The following is a 21,622-nucleotide window of genomic DNA, read 5'->3' on the forward strand; positions in this document are numbered from 1 at the left end:
GATTTTTGTTGTGGAGATTATTTTCTCTGCAGATAGAGACTGAGAGAGTCTACTTAGGATAACCTCAAAGCTGTAGCTATGCCACTGCCTTGAATAAAGTTTGGAGTGTAATCGTAGGAGTATTTCTGACGATATATCTAAAAACCAAATACCTTTAATTCCTGCCATGATTCAAGAGATTTTTATGCGGCTGAATCTCCTATTTTAATTTGGTACTTCACAAATTATGCTTATCACCGATCAGAGCAAAAGGACAAACAAAACCAAAACAATAGCAAAAGCTGCTGATTAAGCACTTTGAGAAGGAAAGAGGCGTTGAAAAGTTGCCACGAGCGCACCGGTAATCGACCGATGACCATTGACTATTCGGATGCTATCTCGTAGATTAGCGCGGGAATTTCGAAAAAAACAGTAGGATTGTAATTTTTAAAGTCGGAAATTAAAAAAATTTAAGTTGAGTGAAACATTAATTTTTTTTTTTTGTTGAAAAACATTAGTTGAACAGAATGCCACTAATTTATTAAAGAGCTGATGACCTAACCTAACCTAACCTAACCTAACCTAACCTAACCTAACCTAACCTAACCATAACCTAGCCTAGCCTAACCTAACCTAACCTAACTTAACCTAACCTAACCTAACCTAACCTAACCTAACCTAACCTAACCTAACCTAACCTAACCTAACCGAACCTAACCGCTAAGTCAGTAAAAGTCGCTGATTTAGCTAACTATTTTCAATATTAAATTAATTGTTGTAAAAATGAGTTTTGACCTAACCGCTAAGTCAGTAAAAGTCGCTGATTGAGCTAACTATTTTCAATATTAAATTAATTGTTGTAAAAATGAGTTTTGTGACTTATTTGGACGAAGAATCATGATTGGGGGATTTTACAGATTGGAAAAAAAAAAAAAAATTTCCAGTTTCGGGAACCGAACTCGGCATCCTCACTGTGGCAGGCGAGTGCTCTACCCATTGAGCCATCCGAGCGGATTCATTGGAGCCGGAAATAAGTAGTATATAAGGGTAGCGTTATTGTTGTTGAAAAGAAGATGCATCGTTGACCGGTGACCGACGCGGATGGTTGCTGGGGATTCTGCAACTTTTCATGCCTCTTTCCTTCTCAAGAGTAAACATCAAAGGGGCTCAAGATGCAAGGTTGCCGGAATGTCTTTGTCCACATTGCCGGCTTGTCATGGAAATGAAAAACGAAACTTTTTACATCGGATCAGTGTGGTCTGTAAATTTAGGAGAATATTTTATTAGTATTAAAAACTAGCCGAATAACAGTAAACTTTGCGAAGTATTTTAAATTATGATTACATTTTGCACCGGCTAGAGAATTTTTGGGGAAAATAGTGTGACTCATGAGATATTTTGAGTACCAACTTATACATTAATTGTTCACTAATCTTAATAATGTTTTGAAGACTAATCTTCATTATTCTCTCGCAATAAAATAATTAAACACATGAAAGAAGAACAAATATTTATTTGGAATTTTTTAGTTGGCACAAAATTATTGATATTTTTTTTTGAAATCTCAAACAAGATGAGCATGAATTTTAGTTTTAGTGGAATTTTAATTGCCATTGCAGCAATCAGCTGATTTTATGATGTCATTAAAGTCATAAAAAAACACAAGAAAATTCCGTCGTGTTCCCTGTTTACGGCAGGTTGAAATTCCTTTTAATTAAGTTCTGATTCAGTGATTTTATACTTGTTCTCTTTTCACCCAACGTCTCTAATTATCTGTCAGTATGTTGTGATTAACTGCATTTCGTTCTGTAATTAAGGAATTGGAGTGTAGTGCTGAAACCATGCAGTGCAAGCCCTGTGTCTGACTGACCATAATTTTCTGGTGATAAGGAAGTTGTTTTTACAGATCAAACACTATTGTTGAAATTCATCCTCACCATGAGCAATCCAGAACCAACATCAATTTTCTCAGATAACTCTTTCGTCGTGCTGGAACGAATAACAGCAGACAAACCTAATGCCGAAACGCCTGAGACAGATCCAAGCCTGCTGATGGAGTCAACTTTACCGGAGTTTCCTGACCCATCTAAATTTGTCGCTAAGTTGACCAACTTCGAATCACGGGTTTGTAATCTCCCTCTCTCTATAAAGTTTAATTTTCTTGTATTGCAAGTAGTTCACACTCTGTTTACGAACCGAAATGGCTGGGCCTTAAGCGCAGGGTACGAATCCGAGCACTGCAATTATCACACATGTTCTATGCTTCATAATTTCATGTCATTATTAATGCTACCAGTTGACAGTTGGTCTATGAACTTGTTTTAAAGATAAGAGCAATTCCTTTGATCCTGTTCGAAGGACAGGCTGAGGGAGAGAGTTGATTAATTTGCATTTAATTAATTAATCAACACCGCTTTCCTGTCCACCAGCCAATTTTCTATGGTGTCTCTCAGCAGCCTTGTGAAATTTAAGGAGCTCATCCATGACAAGGTGCAAGCAAGTAATTTTTACTCAGTGTATCAGTTATCAAGCAGCTGTTCTTTTTGCCTGGAAAAGTTTTAATGTTTTTAGACGAGAGAGATTTTAGGTAGAGACGAGTCAGTACCTATTACTTAATCTCACCATCTATCTTAGGTTGAGAGTGTTCCAATAATTAACAGCAAGATCCCTTGCGTCTTTCAGGCCTCTACAAATTGTCACGCTGATAAAATTTTTCTCTTGTAAGTATGAGTATCATCTGAAAGCCTCAATTAGGTAAATGGACCGCGTTTAGCAGAAAGAAACCGAGTCTTATCAGCTATCGCCAAATTTAATTGGGCAATTTAATTTTTAACATGAAAACGGTCGTGTGGATTTTTGTGCAAATTTCAGTGAATTTTCTGCATAGTGCGAAGCAAATTCCTTCTAATTCTCAAAGGAATCCACACAAATGTTTTCTTGTAAAGCATTGAATTTTCCAATTAAATTTGGCAATAGCTAATGTGGCTTGGTTCCTTTCTGCTTAATGTGGTCCAATTAAAGGTATCGCACGTAAGCAAACGTATCCTTCTCAAGGTATTTGTGCTTTGCAAAAATACTGAATCATAAAGATCATGTTTTACCTTAATCAGGGTTTTTGGTGGTTTCGAAAACCTGGAAAGAATTGAAGGTAACTTTAGTAAGAAAATTTTGCAGGTAGGTTGCACACCGGCTCAGCAATTTCAGCTGGTGTCATTTGAGGGAGGGCGAAGAACCTCTAAGTGCCCTTTTCTGTACTTTGAATCCGTAGAAGTGAAAATTTTGTCCAAAGTCAGGCTGTCTACAAGTCCGGAAATAGTACTGATTTTTTAAGGGTGGTCCGGAAATACTGAAAAAGTGCAGAAATTCCGCAAAAAGGTCTTGAATTTTTGTCATTTTTGCCACAGTTTGAGCGAGAAGTTAAAATTTTTGAAATTCTTTGAATTTCGTCAAATGAAGGTCCTGAAAATGTACTGAATTTTACTGTTGGGGAGCTCCTGAATTTCTTGGGAATGTCCTGAAAAAGCACCGGAAAAGTACTGATTTTTGGCCAGCATGTTTTTGTAGACACCCTGAAAGTTCTACAAAATTAAAAAAAAAAATTGTTCCAAGGTCAGAAAATTTAAAAATTTATTGATACATAACATTGATTGATAGTCAACCCCATTAGTATAAATCATTCACTTCATTTTCAGCTCATTCTCTGTGCTTTGTCTTTCTGATACATTCAAATCGCTGTTCTTTTTCTTCCAGATAAATAATTTGTTGCACAAACCGATCAATACTCTGAACAACACCAATCCAGAAGAAATCGAGAAAAGGCTTAATGAGCTGCTGAAAGAAAACTTGGAGCTAAAAGGTATCATTAAATGCTGGATTGTTTAGTTTGACACCATGGGCGGAACCTCAGAACTTTCAGTTGTGGGCATTGTATCAAGGGGTCAAAGGGGTCTGCAGAACTTCCATAGCTCAAAAAAAAGTTCAGGCGACTACCTGACTTACAAAGAGTGGTCCAGGGGGGGGGGGGACCAATCATCAATAGCATCAAATATCAATTTCTCAGCTAACTTGTGAACTTTTTTTCATAGAATGGAGATGTTGAATGTGTGAGGAATTTGCGATTTAACCAATGATTCTCATGTAAAAGTTCGTGAAAAGCACGATGATGCCACTGGTTTTTTCTGAAATCAACTCCCAATCTCAAAAAAAGCTCTCGAGTTGAAGCCAAAATGGAGGGGATATCCCACGCTATCCCAAGAGTCCACCTCTACATCAAGACAAACTCTCCATGCAAAGATAGGGAGCAAATACACCAGCAGTGATGCCGTGTTTTCAATTTTAGAGTCTCCAAATAAAGTGGCAGCCTTGTCAATAATGTATTTGCTCCCTATCTTTGCATGGAGAGTTTGTCTTAATGTAGAGGTGGATTCTCAGGAAAGCGTGGGATATCACCTCCATTTTGGCCTCAACTTGAGAGCTTTTTTTGAGCTTTGGAGTTGATATCAGAGAAAACTAGTGGCACCATCGTGTTTCTCGCAAACTTTTACATCAGAATCAACAGTCAAATTGCAAATTCCTCATGCGTGCAACATCTCCATTTTCAGGAAATTTCATTCACAATAGAATGCCAATCCCTGTTACGTATCGGTGGCCAAGGAACCATACTGCCTGACTAACAATTTTGTCCAAAATGAGTCAGCAACGTTGCCGCATTCTTCGGTATTAAACACACATACTGATATGTTTATTTTTTTCCAATGCCGCGTAGGAGCTCTATAAAGATGCTGTAATGTATAAAAAAACTGGAAATCTAATCACCGAATTACAAAAGTGACAAAGTTCCTTCTTTGTCTTCCAAAATCGTGAGTTTGCAGGTAAGCAGTATTGTTCCTCAGCTATTGGTATGTCTCTTGCAAATTTGTATCTATAGCAGAGGGTAATTTCTAAGAGAATTAAGAAAAAGGTGAGTTTCCTTTACTCACAGTTTGGATTTGTCAGAAATGAGGAAAAATTTAGCTTGTGGATAGCAAAAAAGTTCTTCATTATGCGTGAATACATGGAAGAATTAATATTGCATTTTGTATTTTTTTCTGCACAGAAAAATTAAATCAGAATAATGTAGAAATGAAGCACCAGTTCAACACCCTTATAATGTGGCGAGATGAAGTCCTGACAGTGCACAACAACCACAAAAAGAAATTTGAAGAGACCAAGGATCTTATTTTTAAGGTATCAGTATCTTTCTAAACTGTGCTTTTTGAACTGTGAATTTCAAACTGTTGTGACAGATTTTGTTTTATTTATTATTTTTTAATCAGATTTTTTCCTGAAATACTCATCTAAACAACGACCCTCATCACAATGGTGGTCCGAAAAACTGGGAAAAGTCAGAGAATTTCTAACACATCATCAATTCGTTAAAATATATCACTGATCTACCAACTGTTTACCCTTTCTGTGCATTTTTAATGCTTGTCATCTTTTAACTAGCCGCTGACTGCTTTGTCCATAATGTAATTTCTGAACAAGTAAAGTCCAAAGTTTAGCAAATGTCATGGCATGAAAAAAAATGGTGGAAATTTTGTTCAAAAGTCAGGGAATTAAAAAACTTTGGAGTCAGGAAAAATTCAAGGAAAATTAGGGGATTTGAAATTGAAGAAATCATGGCAACTCTGACTTACACTTCGAGTTTTCGGAGATTTAAGTTCTTTTGCCTATGCACCATCTCACAAGTGTTTTAGTCTTATTTCTAGAATCTCATTCCTTCATTGGAATCGAAGGTTAAACTCATCAACTCGAGGTTAAAATATCTTATCAACCATGGCATTTGAATTGAAAAATTACCTTGGTAACATGATACATCTGACAGCTTTTGCACTGTTACTTCTTTTCTTTTGGATCACAGAAAACGTGGATAAAAAAATTGTGGACATTATGATAAGCGAATAAGAAGAATTGGCCCAAGTATACTCTGGATGAAAGATTTTGGCCTATAATTAGTATTGGGTTAGAAAAATTGGGTAAAATGTCTAACTACCCTATTGTTTTGTGTCAAGCTAAATTGTCTAATCAAGGATCATGAATAGCGCTTAAGTATTGCACTCTTAAAAGTCTAACAGGGAAATTAATGATGTGTCCCTTTAACATGCTTTACATGAAGTTTTGATGAGAGAGTGAATTAGGTTATTTTTATTTCTGACCCTGTCATCTGGTCATTTGTGTTTTTTCACTAACCATGATTTTTTCCTCTCATTCACTTCATTCTATGATAAATGACTTGTTGCAGCTTACTTCAGAGAACAAAGAGCTGAAAGAAAATCTGGAAAGACTGAAGACAGAAATAGAAAACACGAAAGTTGATAATTTAAGAAACTCAAAAATGAACGAGGTATGCATTAGAGTACAATACATTTTTTTCCAATTTTTTTTGCAGCCACTGTAAGCATCATATTTACCTGCTTTTAAGGTAGTCTTGCATTTTTTGTGCACCTCATATTTTTGGTGAAAAAATGCGGGGCTCAGGGAAAAATAGGTGGTGCAAACCTCTCAAACTTGTCAAATTTTTACGGAGAAACTAATTAACAAAATCACCTTAAAGTTTTACCCAATATTACTTCTATTGAAAAGATCAATCCCTGAGATTTTCACGAAAGATAGTGCAAAAGTTTCAAGAAAAAAATTAAAATAATTTGGTTATGTCCAGCAACATGGCGTCCAAACAAGAATGGCACCTGTGATACTTTAGCCAAAAGTTAACAGTACTAAAATTAAAACAGGATGAAATAAAACAAGTTTAGGTATCTCCTCAAAGGTGTCTACTAGTCTGTAATTTCCGGTAAATCCGGAAACAGTACTGATTTTGCAAAGGCGGACAGGAAGTAGTGAAAAAGTGCAGAAATTCTGCAAGGAGATCTGGAATTTCTCCTCCAAACCTTGCGTAGTTTTTAATATAGCCTGGAAAGTATGCAATCCCCTGCACATTGATTCTCAGAGTTGTAGTTGCCCGCAAGATAGCGGTTGTGCATCAAGCTACCAATAAAATTTAATGTCAACGTCACTTTCGTTGCAAATCGAGGGAGAGTTTCAAATTCGACATTTTTCAAATTTTGTCCAGTGGAGGTACTGAAATTTTTGGTTGAAGGCACTGAATTTCTTGGGAATATACTAAAAATTACTGATTTTTGGCCAGCCAATTTAAATAGACACTCTGTTCTACTGTTCTCAAATTCTTTTAACTTTGTCCTGATAAAACTTTACAAAGGAATTTTTCCCTCTATGTACTACATTTTCAAGTGTGTTTAAGAAGTATATCAGGGGAAGATTCTCTTATCTACCTACATTTGTTTGGTGTTGTCTCATTGACTAAATTATCACCCTCTTTTTCCCCAGTTAATAGCTGAGAAAGCGATCATGGAAATAGAACTCAATGAAAAATTGGTGCAGATGTCCGTGCGTGAAAAAAAACGAGCTCAGCAGGTTTGTATTTTTCTTTTTTTTCTCCTTCAGATATCCAGCAGGTTTTTTGCAATCATATCATGAAATTTTGTGTTTGTCGAATGGTCTGCTGATTCACCTTACAAAATGTCTTAGGACAGTATCAGGTTCAATGGTGGAATGTTTCCCCACAATGCCTGATTTTTTTAATGTTTCATCAGTCTTGTGAATTCTTACCAGGTGTGCAAATTTTTTTAAGCTCCGCGTTTTTTGCAACGCAATGAGTTCTCTCAAAAACGACATCACACATGCGAATTAAAATGTCATATACTCTTTTACGTGCTGTGCAGTGTAGGTGTAATACTGCTATGCTGTAGGTAATAAGAAAAAACAAAACGCCAAATGAACATTTGAATTTTGCCAAGTCTTCCTGTATAAAATGTGTATTTTTGAGGATATGTACTTATCTCCCTACTCCTGAAATTCCCCGAAATTTTCCAATACCTCTAATCAAATTGTTGAAGAAATTCACTCTGAAATATCCGTGCACTATCACAGGAAATTTGGCAACTTCTGAAGGCTCACAAGGCGTTTTCCTCAGCACCGCAGAATAGGCATCAGCTTCTAGAATTGCAATTCTAGAGCAGATGTGTGCCAAAGGTATGATTTTACAAGAGGCCAAAAACATCGAACAAAAAAACTTTCTTTGCAAAGGCCATTTTTATTTTGCTCTTCTTTTGCAAATTGCCAATCTTGAAAAAAAGAAAAACCTGATTTTCACGACAATTCTGCGAAAAGCTTTATCATGTCCATTGAGAATTTTCTGCGCCTTGGCACGGATGATCTGTTTACATGTACCAAACGGCAAGAATAAGTCTTGTCCTCCAAATAGGATCAAGAAAAAAACTTTTAAAGTGCACTGATCTATAAAATGTTTACCAAAGACCGTCCTTGAAAATAGAAAGACAAGGAGGCAAATTTTTAAGAGAGCAACTTTTCTCAAGTTGGCTCAAATTTAGGTCTTTGTTGGAAATTGAATGTGATTTTTTAGCCATTTTCCAACACAAACACCCCTTTTCTTTACTCCGACCAAATGCAACGGTCTTTTTTTGGGTAATCAACCTGTGTAATAACGGGTCGTAACAAATTGATAGCTGAAATGTGTATGAAACCACTTATCTCCTTTTCGGTGTTTCAAAATGTCTGCTCATGCTTTATTTTTTGAGGAGAAACAAGCCAACACATAGCTCAAAGTTTTTACAGAATATTCTGCCAACGGAGAAGAAAACTCGATTTCTAGAAATTCCGTTGATTAGTTTTGCCAGGAAACAGTTAAGTATGACAGGAAGTCTGCAACAGAGATCTCTACTTAGTCATTTGAAATTCAAATTCTCAACATAAAATACTCTCTCAGATCCTGATGAATAAATCGAGAGGAGTGCAGTTCATTTTTCGCCTGTGGGGGGGGGGGGGGGGGGCATGAAACCGCATTTTAATTCATTAATTTCAAATGTCAAATATGACAAATTCGAGCTTCTAATTAATTCCTCGCAAAACTGCAGTGAGATGAAACTTTAAATGAACTTCTCTCGAGACTTCTTCCTCGAAACTTCAAAGTGCTTCGCATGCGTTTGGGCATTTTTGTGCAAGAGTATTCTGAAACCACTCCATAAACAGTACATATTACCACTACCTTAATCGGACTACATTTGTCAGTAAGGAACTACTATTTTTGGCTTGTCCATAAAATCAACTATCTGCATAGGGCAACCAAAGGTACATGCGATGTTTCTAAAATTACCCTGAAATAGTAGTTCTGCATTACAAAACGTGGTATAATTTTGAGTTTTCTGGCACTGAAGTTCCTCTTCTGTGGAACATAACACATCCTTACTGCAGTGGCGAGGCGTGAATGATCGATTATTGATATTTTCCCTTTTGAAGCTATGATAAAGAATCGATTATTAGGTGTTCGATGCAAATACTCTGTTCATCGGTCCTTTCTCATAGGTTTAAATGGCAGATCAATCGATATATCGCAAAGCAAGCCATGCCACTGCCTTACTGAGCTTTGTGCTTGAAGACAGTTTTAAACATCACTCGGTCCATTTGTCGAGTTGTAGAAGAATTCAAATGCATTTACTTTTGAAGAAAGCAGCAAATGTTTGGATTTTTTAAACTCAAGTTCTACTCTTTGATTTAAGACTAAAAATTTTCCAAAATTGCAAACTTTGAACCCACAAAAGTGGTTGATTCTTGCAGTTGCTCTATGAAATATTTTTTTTTTCTTTTCTTGTTCAGCAAATGGAGAAAGAAAAAGAACTTGGAAGCGTAGTGACTCAGCTGACTAGAAACCTAGAGACAGCCGAGAGAGCAAGGAGGCAGCTAAGTATCGATGTTGAAAAGCTGACAGCACAAAATTCAAGGCTTCAGATTGAATTGAACAAGACACAAGCGCAGTTAAAAGCTATAAAATCGGTGAGTCTACTGTTTTCACGGCTTCCGCCGGTCTAGAAAACCAACAAAGTCTGGAAATTTGCGGCAACCCGGAGAAGTCAAGAAATTTTCAGAGCAGCACCTCGGCTGAACAACTTCAGCTGGTGCCATTCAAGAGAGGGCAAACAACTTTTAAGTTTCTGTGATTCGAATTTCTAGAAGTGAAAATTTTGCCTTTTACTAGGAAAAAGCAACATGGTTAGAAGAGAAAAAATAAAACTGGGGAGGTTTTGATCAAACGTCAAGGAAAATTAAGGGAATCGGAAAATGAAAAAAAGATATGACGGGAGGAAACTGTTTGAGGAATGACTATGAATACAACCCTAAGAATGCATTTGATTTTTCTCAGATTTTCAAGTCGTTCAATTTCCTTTGTTTTTTGGTAATTGGCTAACTTTATCTTGAAGTCCTTGAAATTTACATTCCTACAAGGTTATTTTGGTTATGACTGTGTGCGAGAAAGGCCTTTTTCTCATGGACTATGGAGACCTGTGAAAAGTCAAATCGCATTGTTCATATCCACATCAACTTCATTATGTACAGATAGTCTGATAGTACTCATGAGCGAAAGGGAAAACTTCTAGTTTTAGGACATTTCATAAATCTGCGTTGACTCATCCATATCAATTTCAATATTTGCCTTGGTATTCTTTTCGAAGTAGGAAGCTCAGAATACCCGCATGTCAATGCAGATTGTCATATGCAGAGTAAATTTCCGGCTTCAGTCGTTAGATGTCAATCATCATAATTTTTGAGCCATTTTCCATCAGAGATAAATTTTATTCTTGCTCCAGGTGAAGTTTGCAACAGTTGCTCCTTGTGTAATTTGCCTGTGTGTTAACTGATTTGTAATGGACAAAGCCTATTTTTATCATTTTGTTTTTTTATTCCTCCTTTAGTCTAACAGTGAAGATGAACCAAGTTCACTAGAAAAAAGTCAGCTGTATCACAATCTATACTTGAATTTTACTCGGCATAAAGAAGACTTTAAACAATTGGGTCAAATTTTAAATAATGAACCTGAGAAGTAAGTACTAAGTTTTTTCTTTATTACAGTGATCTCTTTAAGTATTCAAATCCGATCGATGCCATGTGCAAAATGTGCCTAAATATTTTTTGTTGGTGCCTAAAAACTTAGAATTGTGGCTGAAGTTGGGGCCTAAGTATTCAAGGTCAGCTTGCTATGAATAGGCAGGAACACAGATGAACTCTTTTGATCGATACTGAAATCTATTAAGGACCTCTCAGGCAGGATTTCACTGGGTAATGGAAAGCTATGAAACTTTGTGTTCAGTTAGAAAAAGCTCAATTCTAAGGTGCCGAAAGACATCTGGTTATCATCATGAATTATTTTAGAAAAATAAATATTTTGGCCCTTAAATATTGATGAAGCAGGCCAAAATGGTCTTTAAATTCCTTTGTAAGATTCGAACACTAATCTCTTTTGAGAGATCGCTCTTGGTGCCTCATTTTACTTTGCAGTTGATAAAAAAAAGTTAAAGGTTGGTACATGTACTACTAAATGGAAAAATGTATATTGACGCTGAAACTTCCAAACCATATATCTCAGCTTGCGACGTTGCAGACTTTTTGACATATTTTATTCGTTAGGTGAAAACTACTCAACGTCAATGCTGAAAAACTCCTGTGATTATTTTTCTCGTGCATGAAGAAAATTCTGTGAACACTCTAAGGAATGATGTTGATTGGTTAAATGAGAGTGAATATTTTCAAAAATCCTGAATGACATACATGCTTTGGAAGTTTCACCATTGACATGTGTTCTTTTGCAGCAATATTCAGCTCTGGCCAGAATTTTTTGCTCTCTTGTAAAAATGTCAACTTCAAGTGTCGGTTGAACTCTTTACATTATTTTCACTTCCTCACTCAAGCAATAGAGATAATTAATACATGCAAACGAAAAAATTCATTCCTAGCATCCTTCATTGCCAAAAAATAGAAAGGGAACACATAATTTCTGCTGGAGCCTTGCAGACAACTATTTCATTCATTCTTTTCCTAGCAATATGTTTTAATATCAGGTTCTTAATTGAAAGTGTTCCCTTGTTTTTATTTAATTTATTGTCTTCAGTTTGATATTCAATAATATCAAACCAAGCCAGAAGTATGAAAACTTAAGTCTACAGTTCAAAAATCATGGTTTTCTAAAAAAGCTAGGTTTTTAAAAACTTAATCCGCCACGATGGTGGCTTGAAACAGTCAAATTATCAAGTAATTTTAACACTAATTTGACACAGTACCGAAATAAACCTCTCTGAAAATAATTCTCTAACTTACCCTTAGACTCTTAAAACTTATTTTTCTATTGAGAATACAATTTTATATTTTTTTTAAGTAACTTAAAAAAATCTACTCTGAAGCATTTGCTACGCTGAAAATGGTGGTCGCTCTTTGAGTCTCGTATGTATAACGACATTCTAAAATCCCTATGTTACAGCACGAATCTCGATAGTTGGGTGCTACCTGATGAAACAGACAGTGTGCCTTACAATAAAACTGAAAATGAAGCTTCCCTTGAAATAGTTGAATTACGGAAACTTCTGACACAGGAACAAAAAGAATCCATCAAAAGGAAGAAAATGCTTGACAAGCTGAACAAGAACTACGCTGATTTGCTTCAAGACTATCAGAAATTGTTAGACTTGTTTGAAAGCTATAGGAAAGAAGCAGCAGAAAAAGAGCTGGACAGCAAATGTTTAATCGAAAGTTTGCGAAAAACTTACGACTCCAAAGTTACCGATTTGAGCAATCAGCTTGTCCTGCGAGATGAGGTCGTTGCGAGCAAAGTGCGAGAAATCAATATGTTATCCGAACAGCTGGGTAACATTCAGTGTGACTCAGAGAAAGTGAGCGTGCTGCAAGAGCAAGCAGATATTTTCAGAGCAGACTTCCTTGCTGAGAAGAAAAACAAGGAGAACTTAGCATCAGAATTGAGCGAACTGAAGCTTAAAAATGAAACATTGCAGTCCATGGTTCAAACACTGCAGAAGCAAGTCACTTTAGGTCAAGAAATGTCCCAAAGTGAAGAAAGTCAAAGGTATGAGAATCCAAGAGAGTTCCGAAGGGAGGAAGAGATGATGCGTCAAATGATGCGTAGAGAAGAAACGCAGCCACGCAAGACAGTACGTCTGGTGCCCAGCGATACACAGCTTCCTCAAAAAACTGCATGGAGTCAACCGCAATGGAACGATTCTGAATTTGGCCAGTATGGTCCTGTAGATCTGGAATCCGATTTGGTAAGATTTATAAACTATTTTTCTAAATTATGAGAAAATTTTACGTAGTTCAAAAGGTTTTGTGCAGCAAGGAAAAGAGATCTTTATTCCTTTAATACGTTCCAGATATGCTTATGGCTGGACAAACAAGCCTTATCCCCTAGTCAATTGAAGAAAAAAACAAAGTTAAAGAGGTCATAAAATGGTAATAAGAATGATAAACGATTTGCAAAGAAACCACCTCAAAAATTAGTGCAATATGGTGAAATCTCACCAAGTCAAACTGTGTACATACAGTTAAGACAAAATCCTGCGCAAGTCAAAAATTCCATCGGCCTCTGTACATTGTCTCAAGGGTAAATGTAGAAAAACAAGTAAGACGAATTCATGACTCTTGTCACCAAGGAAAAAAACATACACAGAAGAAAAATTTTCGCTAAGCCCCTGGAAAATTTGATTTTAAAAATCATAATCTTAAGAAAGGATCGATTTTAAAAGAAAGAAACGTTTTAAAAAAATGTATATGAGGATGTATCTTTATTTTTGAAGAGAGTACAGGAGTAAGATCTTAAAAATCTGTGACTTTAGGTGCCCTTTGATGATTTGTTGAAGGTACAGAAACAAAATTTGCAAATTCACTTAAAAAATTAAAACTTACCTACAATAAATTATTGACTAATTTGGGAAAGTTACTGAAGAAATCACTATCAAGTCACTTGAAATCGCTTATGTACCTCACATTTTTCTGCATACTTTGTGTTATGCGGTAAAGCGGCTAAGACTAAAGGCTACCTAAGTTGAGATTTCTCTCTGTTATTTGACAATTCGACTTCGTGAACATCTACCATTCAATTTTTCCTGAAGATCATGTTCCCTCTCTAGGGGTAGAACTATTTCAAAGTTCACTTATTTTCATTCATTTCATAACTATACATGAAGTAAACCAAACATATGTTCAAAGGTTTAATTTTTTCTGTTTCAGACTGATGGTGAGCCCCAGCATTTTAGCTGTATTAAACCGGGGTGCGATAAGACTTTTGATACCATTGATATGTGTAATCGACACATCTGCCAGTGTTTAGAATTGCCGGAATGAATCGTTTTTGGAACATGTGGCTGTTTCTTCATTTGTCTATGTATTTTTTATTTCATTTGATTATTATTTTACTATATTTCCCTCTTCTTTCTGTAAGTATGTAATATGATGTCAAACGTCCAGCTAACCTCTCCGCGCAATTTTAGTGATCAAACTGTTTTCATGTACAATATTTTTATAGTTAATGGCTTTTAGTCCTGTCCCATAGATTACTTTGAAGTAACTGTACAGATTTATATTAATCTACGGCTAAACTACACAACCACACACCTGTAATGCTGTGCTTAAGAACAACGCTGCACAAGCTTTCAGACGTTGCCAAGTTTTCCTTGAAAAAATATGAATTTTCAGGGGAATTTTAGAATATGCTCTTATTTCACAGAAAATTTCACACATGTCCAGATCTTAATTATTTTAAAATTTCAATCGGGCAGCTCACCTCAAAAAGAAACATTCTATTCGAGGAAATTTTGGAACTCCTAAATATTCTTAAGGCGTTTTTTCCAAGCACCGCAAGTATAACAATGCAGATTCTCTGCCTAGTTTTACTTGTTAAAAGAATGACTAATCATCGTTTTTACGTAAAATTTGGTGTGCTTTTCCTTTGCTTTTTTGTTAGTACTCTAGAAAAACTCCGTACAAAAATGTCCAGTTATGCTCTCTTCAAAGAATTAGATAGGAGCACAGATTTTGAAACATTGCAATGGAGAAATTTGTTTTCATAGCTTCATGTTGACATTATTTTCAATCAACTTGATCCAGAGGTGAAGAATGTTATGGACTATTTGGGATCATATTAACAGCTTCGAGCTCTTAAAATACGTGACCAGCTCTGTAAGAAGGGACTGTATCTTCTGGGAAAAAATTTTCCTCGCTTTTTACCAACACCTAAGCTTCGTTTCTCTTCAACATGTGAATTTTTGTTATGGCACTTCAGGACTAATCCTTAAATTTTTGAGGTTTTAGAGTCATAGTTGATCAAAAATGTCCAGATTCTCTCCCTCTGTGCATTTGCAGAGAAATACGGAAATTTTCACCCTAGAAGATGCAGTTGCATTTCTCAGATCTGGTCAGATTGATGGCCAAAGTACGATCCCTCATACCTCCATTTGCAACGTTGCAGACTTACTCTGTCTTACTCAGTTTTTTTTTTTAAAAAAAAAAGAAAGAACTCGTCAAAATGCTTCCAAGAAAATTGCTGTGATATTTTTTGTCAGCAGAATATTCTGTAAATATTTCAAGCTATAAAGTTGGATCGTTTCTCTTTGAGAAAATGAAATACGAGCGGAAATATTGAAATAAACGCAATAGCAATATGCGGTTTTGCATTTTGGCCATCGATTTGTCTTTATACAAATCCAACACTTTTTTAAATTAGCTATTTCAGAAGAGAGTAAATCAGTTCAAAGCTCAAATCACCTGGCTGTGGAGAAATATTTTTTAATGTATTACTTATTGCACGAGTCATTTGTTTTTAAGAATTAGTCGGTGGAAAGTGATTCCTCTCAAACTTTTTGTTCCAACCTCAGAGATGAATGTATTACTCAGTAGGATAACCACCCCTCTCACTTTGGGTCAGCCTTAACATTTTAAAGATCTACTCCTGTCCATCATCGATCCTCCTCACATAAAAGAGGGAAGATGACCCGCTACCTCTCTCATTATTTTGGCATCAGCCTATATCAGTGGCGATTCTTGAAATTTGGCAGCACTGTTATTCCTCCATTTAAATCCATTGAAAATATTCATTTCATTGATTTTAGAATCAATTGTTTTTAATACTTTTAAATGGAGATAAAACAGTGTTGCCAACATGCAAGAATCGCTTTGGTCCATAACAATCATCAACTTGAGGAGTGTTTAAGACTAATTTTAAAATCACCTGTTGCAAAATCAGGGCTCATCGTTTTGGGGAAGGATATTGCGAGCACCTCATGGTGCTCCTAGGTCGATGAAAACGACTTTTGAGACTCTCCAAAATTTTCGAGAGACTGTCACATTTTAATGAAAAACCACACTTTGAGATACCACGTCGCGAGGTATTCGATTGGTTCTTCACTATTTGCGCTTTGATGAGTATTTGAAATAGCGGATAGTTAATTGAGTTCTTGAAGAGAGAAAGTTATTATTAGTTTTTGGGAGAAAGGACATACAAGAACAGCACTGGAAATCTGTTGAGAGAACACGTCACACTTTATTCACAATACTGGATTACAGGAAGATGAACATGAACATGAAGTCTCATTCCTGGTGAACGGAAGAGGGCATACAAGCCGAGAAAGAACATCTCTTAGGCAGTATTGCATCAGCTGTCCAGTGCACAGCTAAAAAAGATGTTGAATAAATGAGATGGTGCGCGCTTGATTTTGTCCAAGCATCGGCTTAAGGCCTAACATGCTTGAAGAGTTGGAACTTAGAATGAGACAGAAGAAATGAGGGAGACAGGATAGACAAAAACGGTCTAATGGCAAATTTGGAAGGAAACGTTGCTTAACACGGGACAGAGACCTCCCGCAAAAAAGGCAGGAATCCTGAAGTTTACAGGGATGGTGCAGGATTTTTTGATCACCGCGCACAAGAGAAGTTACTTGCATGAGTTTCTCTTTTTCGCTTACCAAGAATGTGATATCATCGATTTTCTACCTTGATTTAGTGGAAAAGTGTACACTGTGCTCAGTTAATAGCTATCATGACCGTTTTCTTTGAATGAATATCCCTCTTACCCATTATGTTTAAAAAAATATTGTCATGAAATCTGACTAAATACTCTCAAGTGCATTTTGAAGAAAAGATCACGATTAAAAGAACCACCTCTCCCCAAACAGCGTAGTAGCTTGTTTCTTTTCAAGTGCTGTGTGAACTTCAGTTAAGCAAAAGAGCTAATTTCTTCTAAAATTTCCAACTTTCAGAAGTCAAATTGTGGCTTCAGAGTCATTAAAAGCATGATTATTTCTCTTGTTCTTATCCCTCTGAGTTTTTTCTTTCTCTCCCTTTTCTTTATTAAATCTTCTGTTCATAGAGTTAAGGTTCTTAATCAGATTTGACTCATTTTTTTGTTACTGAAGTGCCAAGTGAAGTTTCGTCACTTCCAGACTAGGCTTTAGATCTTAATGCATTGAGTATACTCATTTCAAATAATTACTACATTTTAATTTACACTGTAACTAAGCTATGCAGGGTTGAAAAATAATTTCCGCAGGAAAATACCCATTTAAATGGCATTATGCAAGGAGGAAGCCCCAGACACACTTTGGCTCTTTCTTAGTTTTTTTTTTTACTGTACAGGATGATCTTTAAGTCCCGCACCAGGCATCACCCCTGAAATTTTTGAAACAATTCAGATAAAGACTTGAAATTTTGTGAGATCAAAAGGAACGACTTTTGGGTCCCTTCAAGATTATAAGGGGCTCTTTCTGAAAAGGAACAAGACCCCCAGGGGTTACAAGGGTGGTGCGGGACTTTTGAATCACCCTGAATGCTTCACAATAGACCACTAGACGAGGTATGAATTTAATCATTTTGCTACATGTTTCTCAACCAGAATTTCAGAACAGTGGAACTGTAAGGAGTTAATTTCGGTAATTTTTGTTAGGCGCAGCATGTTCTGAGTGAAATTATGGCTAAGTAACATGTATCAGCGGGTCGATTATTGAAATTGATAGACAAAGCTATAGACAAAGAAGACAAAAGGGATTTGGAGGGATCCCATTGGTGGAAGCGGTTGGTTGCAATGGACGAAGGACGTGGGTGATAGACTAACTAACGGCAACGCACGAGAAACCTGACAGTTAGTCCATCATTTTCTTCCTTAGTCTATAAGAACCAATCATGTCAACCAATAGGATCGCTCTATACTCCCTATGTCTCCTTTGTCTATAGCTTTGTCTATCAGTTTCAATAATCGGCCCGCAGAATGCTGAAATTCGTGCCTTGTCCAGTGGCCCATTATTCCCTAGGAGTCACGTAAATTTGGTGGTTACATCCTATGTTTGAATGTAAAATTCAACTTATAGATTAGAACTAATATATTCAAAGAATTGTCTTGCATTGTTCAGAAGACCTTAATTTTCAGTTGCCTTATTTTTTTCGATCAATGTTTGTTTCATATAGTAAAAATGTTTCTCATTTTTATACAGAAAGTGTTTTTTAATCCATCCGTGTAACCCTGTAAAGCTTTGATATGATCATGTATATAAGAGAAACTGGCAAATATCGCCTACTTTAACCACCTTTCTCAGGACAAAGTGGAGCAAATTTTCTAGCCCCCTTAAACCTTTTGATCTACTTTTGCACCTCCCATAAGCCCTCGAGTTCGGAAGACCCCTTGGGTCAACTTTAATTTTCAAAATTTTGGTGCTGGTCGATTTTTTCATCATGATGAAGAGTGAATTTTTTTTTCAACCAGAAAAATGCGAATATCTCGTAAACCGTCGTACAGCAGAACGGATAGAATTTTTAAGCCCTCTTAAAATATTGGATTTATTTTTTCATCCTCCCCCCCTCCTCTCGGCCTATGGGGTCGAGGCCTCTTGAGGTTCAATTTTATTTTTTGAAATTTTGGTCAGGCTAACAGGTCTTTTTGGTAGACTCGCATCTGAATCAAGGTGATTAGTCGAACTTTCTAACGTGGTCGAACTGGCATGCCATATATCGCATTGATTAGGTCGAAAATCTCGGCAGATTTTGAATTTTTGCCCAATCAATGCGATATATTACACACCAGTTTGACCGCATTAGAGAGCTTGACGAATCATATTATGCCAGGAAAGGAGGGACTGTGAGTACGTCTTCTCATTATATCATTCAAAAAAGACACCTTTAGGTGTTCTTTCTATCAAGAGTACCAGAAAAGCGGGGACCAATAACAGGATATCTCTCATTTTCTGGTTTTGAATGTTTTGAGGTTTTTTTGATAATAAGTAGCAACTTTTGGAAACAAATATTTATTACAATTAGAGAACAGTAACAAAAATGGACATTTCTTGTAGCAAAATTTCTGAAAAGAAAGAAACCTGTGTTGTTCATCACATTATAGGTTAGTATTCCTAGAATTTTTCCTGGGGAAAAGAAGAAAAACATAACAAAACTTCAATAAAAGCTGATATTTATACCGAGTACTTCAATTGCATTGTGTTTTGCAATAAAGGAACCCCCGTCTCTAACTCTAGGCAAAGACACCATACAAACCATTCGTTGCAAGGTACAGGTAAAGGATTTTATTGATGAGTGAGAAATAGGAGTTCTTACATCCAAATTTTTTTTCAAATAGCGATGCTCTACAAATTTCGATCGTACTAACTTTATTTTTTGTAGAGAAAACAGACCAACACTGTGGCTTAAAGCTTTTACTGATTTTTCTTTATCATTTGCTGATTATCTTAGGAAAAATTCAAACCGTAATAATTCGCCGTTTTCCTCAAAATAAAAGAAAAGGAAATGAATAAATTAAGCTATGCTCAGAAATTTTCAGACATTACAATAAGGACGCAATGTTTTGGAGTTCAGTCCAATAATTGTATAGCTTTGAAGGAATTTAAAAGGCAGAAAATTCGACTCTTTATAGAGCAAGGACATTCAATTGGAGTTAACTCCTGAAATTTTAGTCAAAGTCAAATCAACATATCAAGAATCTTTTTGAAAAATTTGAAATGAAAATTATGGCATTTTCATTACTTGTACAACGAAAAAGAGTAAAGAAACCGTGTATAATAATGTTGATTGTGAGTTATAATTCTTCTAAATACAGAAAGATTCGGTTCCACCGAGTCACCTCAACAAGAAAACAGGGGAAAAAGTAGGGTTGAATTTTTTCTTCAGGTAGCCATTAAATTCACAAAAGTTAAGGCCATTATTCAATAACATATAAAAAAATGTAATGCTCCTTCCATTCTGCCTAGTACTTCTGGGAGCACACATTCAAACCAGTGTTCAACAGATGATAAAAGGGGTGAAATTTCTGCAAGATACCTCCACACCGTGCTTTTGAAATAATCAGTTTAAGAATTTGAGTCTCTTCCGTTGGAGGTGTGGATTTAAAACTTTATTTCGATAATGAGATACACCGGGATAAAATGGTAGTTTGCCAGTCCCCACGGTTTGAAAACGCTGCAACTTAAGCGTGGCTTCAACACTCTCCCAGAGCCAACAGGCCATCGAGGACCTGCAGCTGTCTGGATATAACCGTGCCAAAATTCTGCTGCTGGAGGGTGAGTTCTCTTAGCTTTGATTGCAATCAACAGTAGGTTTAGACTGTTCCTTGATGGAACATTTAAGACTGTGCCGTCCATGTTTGAACAACTGTTAACGTTACATGGTGACACAGTCCTGGTGAAAATTGGTAAAGCACCTGCTATTAAGGGCGTAGTCTTGAAGCGCCTAAGCGCCACCACGTATTTATTAGATTCACATGGTGTCCTAAAGAAACCCCACGTTAATCAAATGTCTTTCGCCCCCATGTGAAACAATTAGTTGTTGTCCCCTTTTTTTTTTTCCTCTCTCTCTCTCTGTCTAATAAACAGGTGCTACCGTTACCGGCGGTGGAGTTGCACGCGAAAGTCGAGGGCGACTTTATTAAAAACTCTTGCCTTGCAAAATTTTTGGGCCTGTTCAGAAACCTATAGATTCTTTCTTCAAAAGAGTCTAAATTGTGTATTTTTGATCAAAATATACAAGTATTAAATCTGTATATTTGCAATTTTTTTGGTGTAATTTTTCCCGAATTTTCCCACAGAGTCCGCTTTTAACGAAGTTCCGGATATAACGAAGTTTTTCTGGGAACCGTGAACTTCGTTATAAACGGGCTCCACTGTATTTCACTATAACTAAATCTTTCGATATCTGTATGGAGTTATTAAGTGTTATTTAACCTCCTACGCGTTCCTGAGGTGATTGCCTCAAAGAGGCTGTCAAGCCGAGGCACCACAGCTTCTCAACTCAAGAGAGCACAATGACTGACAGGGCAAACTATGTTCCTGTCAAGTGCCCTACTTGCCGAGCCCTGATTGGAGCCTTTGGGAAGGTTCCATCATAGTTGTATGATAGTTGTCTTTGTATATTTGTACGTATCATTATTTTTTCTAGGTACCAAAAAACAATTTTAATTTTTTATTGTATATTATTTTTCCTCTTGTATATTCAACGTGTTCTATCTCCTACTGTGTATTATTGTTATAGGCTACCTCTGATCTGATGCTTTCTAATTTTTCACTCATCATTATCTTATTGATATTCTTATCGACTTTTTGATTTTTTCAGATTGGAGACGCCAAGTTTTGCGCAACGACGATCTTTTGTTGAACCACATTGAGGCAAAGCGGCAGTACAGGGCGTTGAAATTATCTATCGATATTGTCTACAGTTTAGAGGTGCAGCAAACCAAAGCGCA

At 36.4% G+C, this 21,622-nt stretch overlaps 1 protein-coding gene across 1 annotated transcript; it reads left to right on the forward strand.

The window, feature by feature from the left end:
• The first annotated feature begins 1,611 nt into the window (after nt 1-1,611).
• On the forward strand, nt 1,612-14,272 carry LOC109034659 (optineurin). Its single transcript, XM_019047916.2, has 9 exons — nt 1,612-2,103; nt 3,730-3,835; nt 5,075-5,205; nt 6,263-6,364; nt 7,366-7,452; nt 9,712-9,888; nt 10,806-10,933; nt 12,365-13,163; nt 14,125-14,272. The coding sequence occupies exons 1-9, from the start codon at nt 1,918-1,920 to the stop codon at nt 14,236-14,238; spliced, it is 1,830 nt and encodes a 609-aa protein (XP_018903461.2). The 5' UTR covers nt 1,612-1,917; the 3' UTR covers nt 14,239-14,272.
• The last annotated feature ends 7,350 nt before the right edge of the window (nt 14,273-21,622 follow it).

The sequence above is a fragment of the Bemisia tabaci genome, chromosome 8, assembly GCF_918797505.1.
Source record: "Bemisia tabaci chromosome 8, PGI_BMITA_v3".
In the NCBI taxonomy this organism is placed as follows: Eukaryota; Metazoa; Arthropoda; class Insecta; order Hemiptera; family Aleyrodidae; genus Bemisia; species Bemisia tabaci.

Excerpts from the sequence above, each read along its gene's own strand:
- LOC109034659 (XM_019047916.2), top strand. The coding sequence starts at position 1,918 with ATGAGCAATCCAGAACCAACATCAATTTTCTCAGATAACTCTTTCGTC. Across the intron at positions 9,889-10,805 it reads AGTTAAAAGCTATAAAATCG|TCTAACAGTGAAGATGAACC; the intron begins GTGAGTCTACTG and ends TTCCTCCTTTAG. Across the intron at positions 13,164-14,124 it reads TAGATCTGGAATCCGATTTG|ACTGATGGTGAGCCCCAGCA; the intron begins GTAAGATTTATA and ends TTTCTGTTTCAG.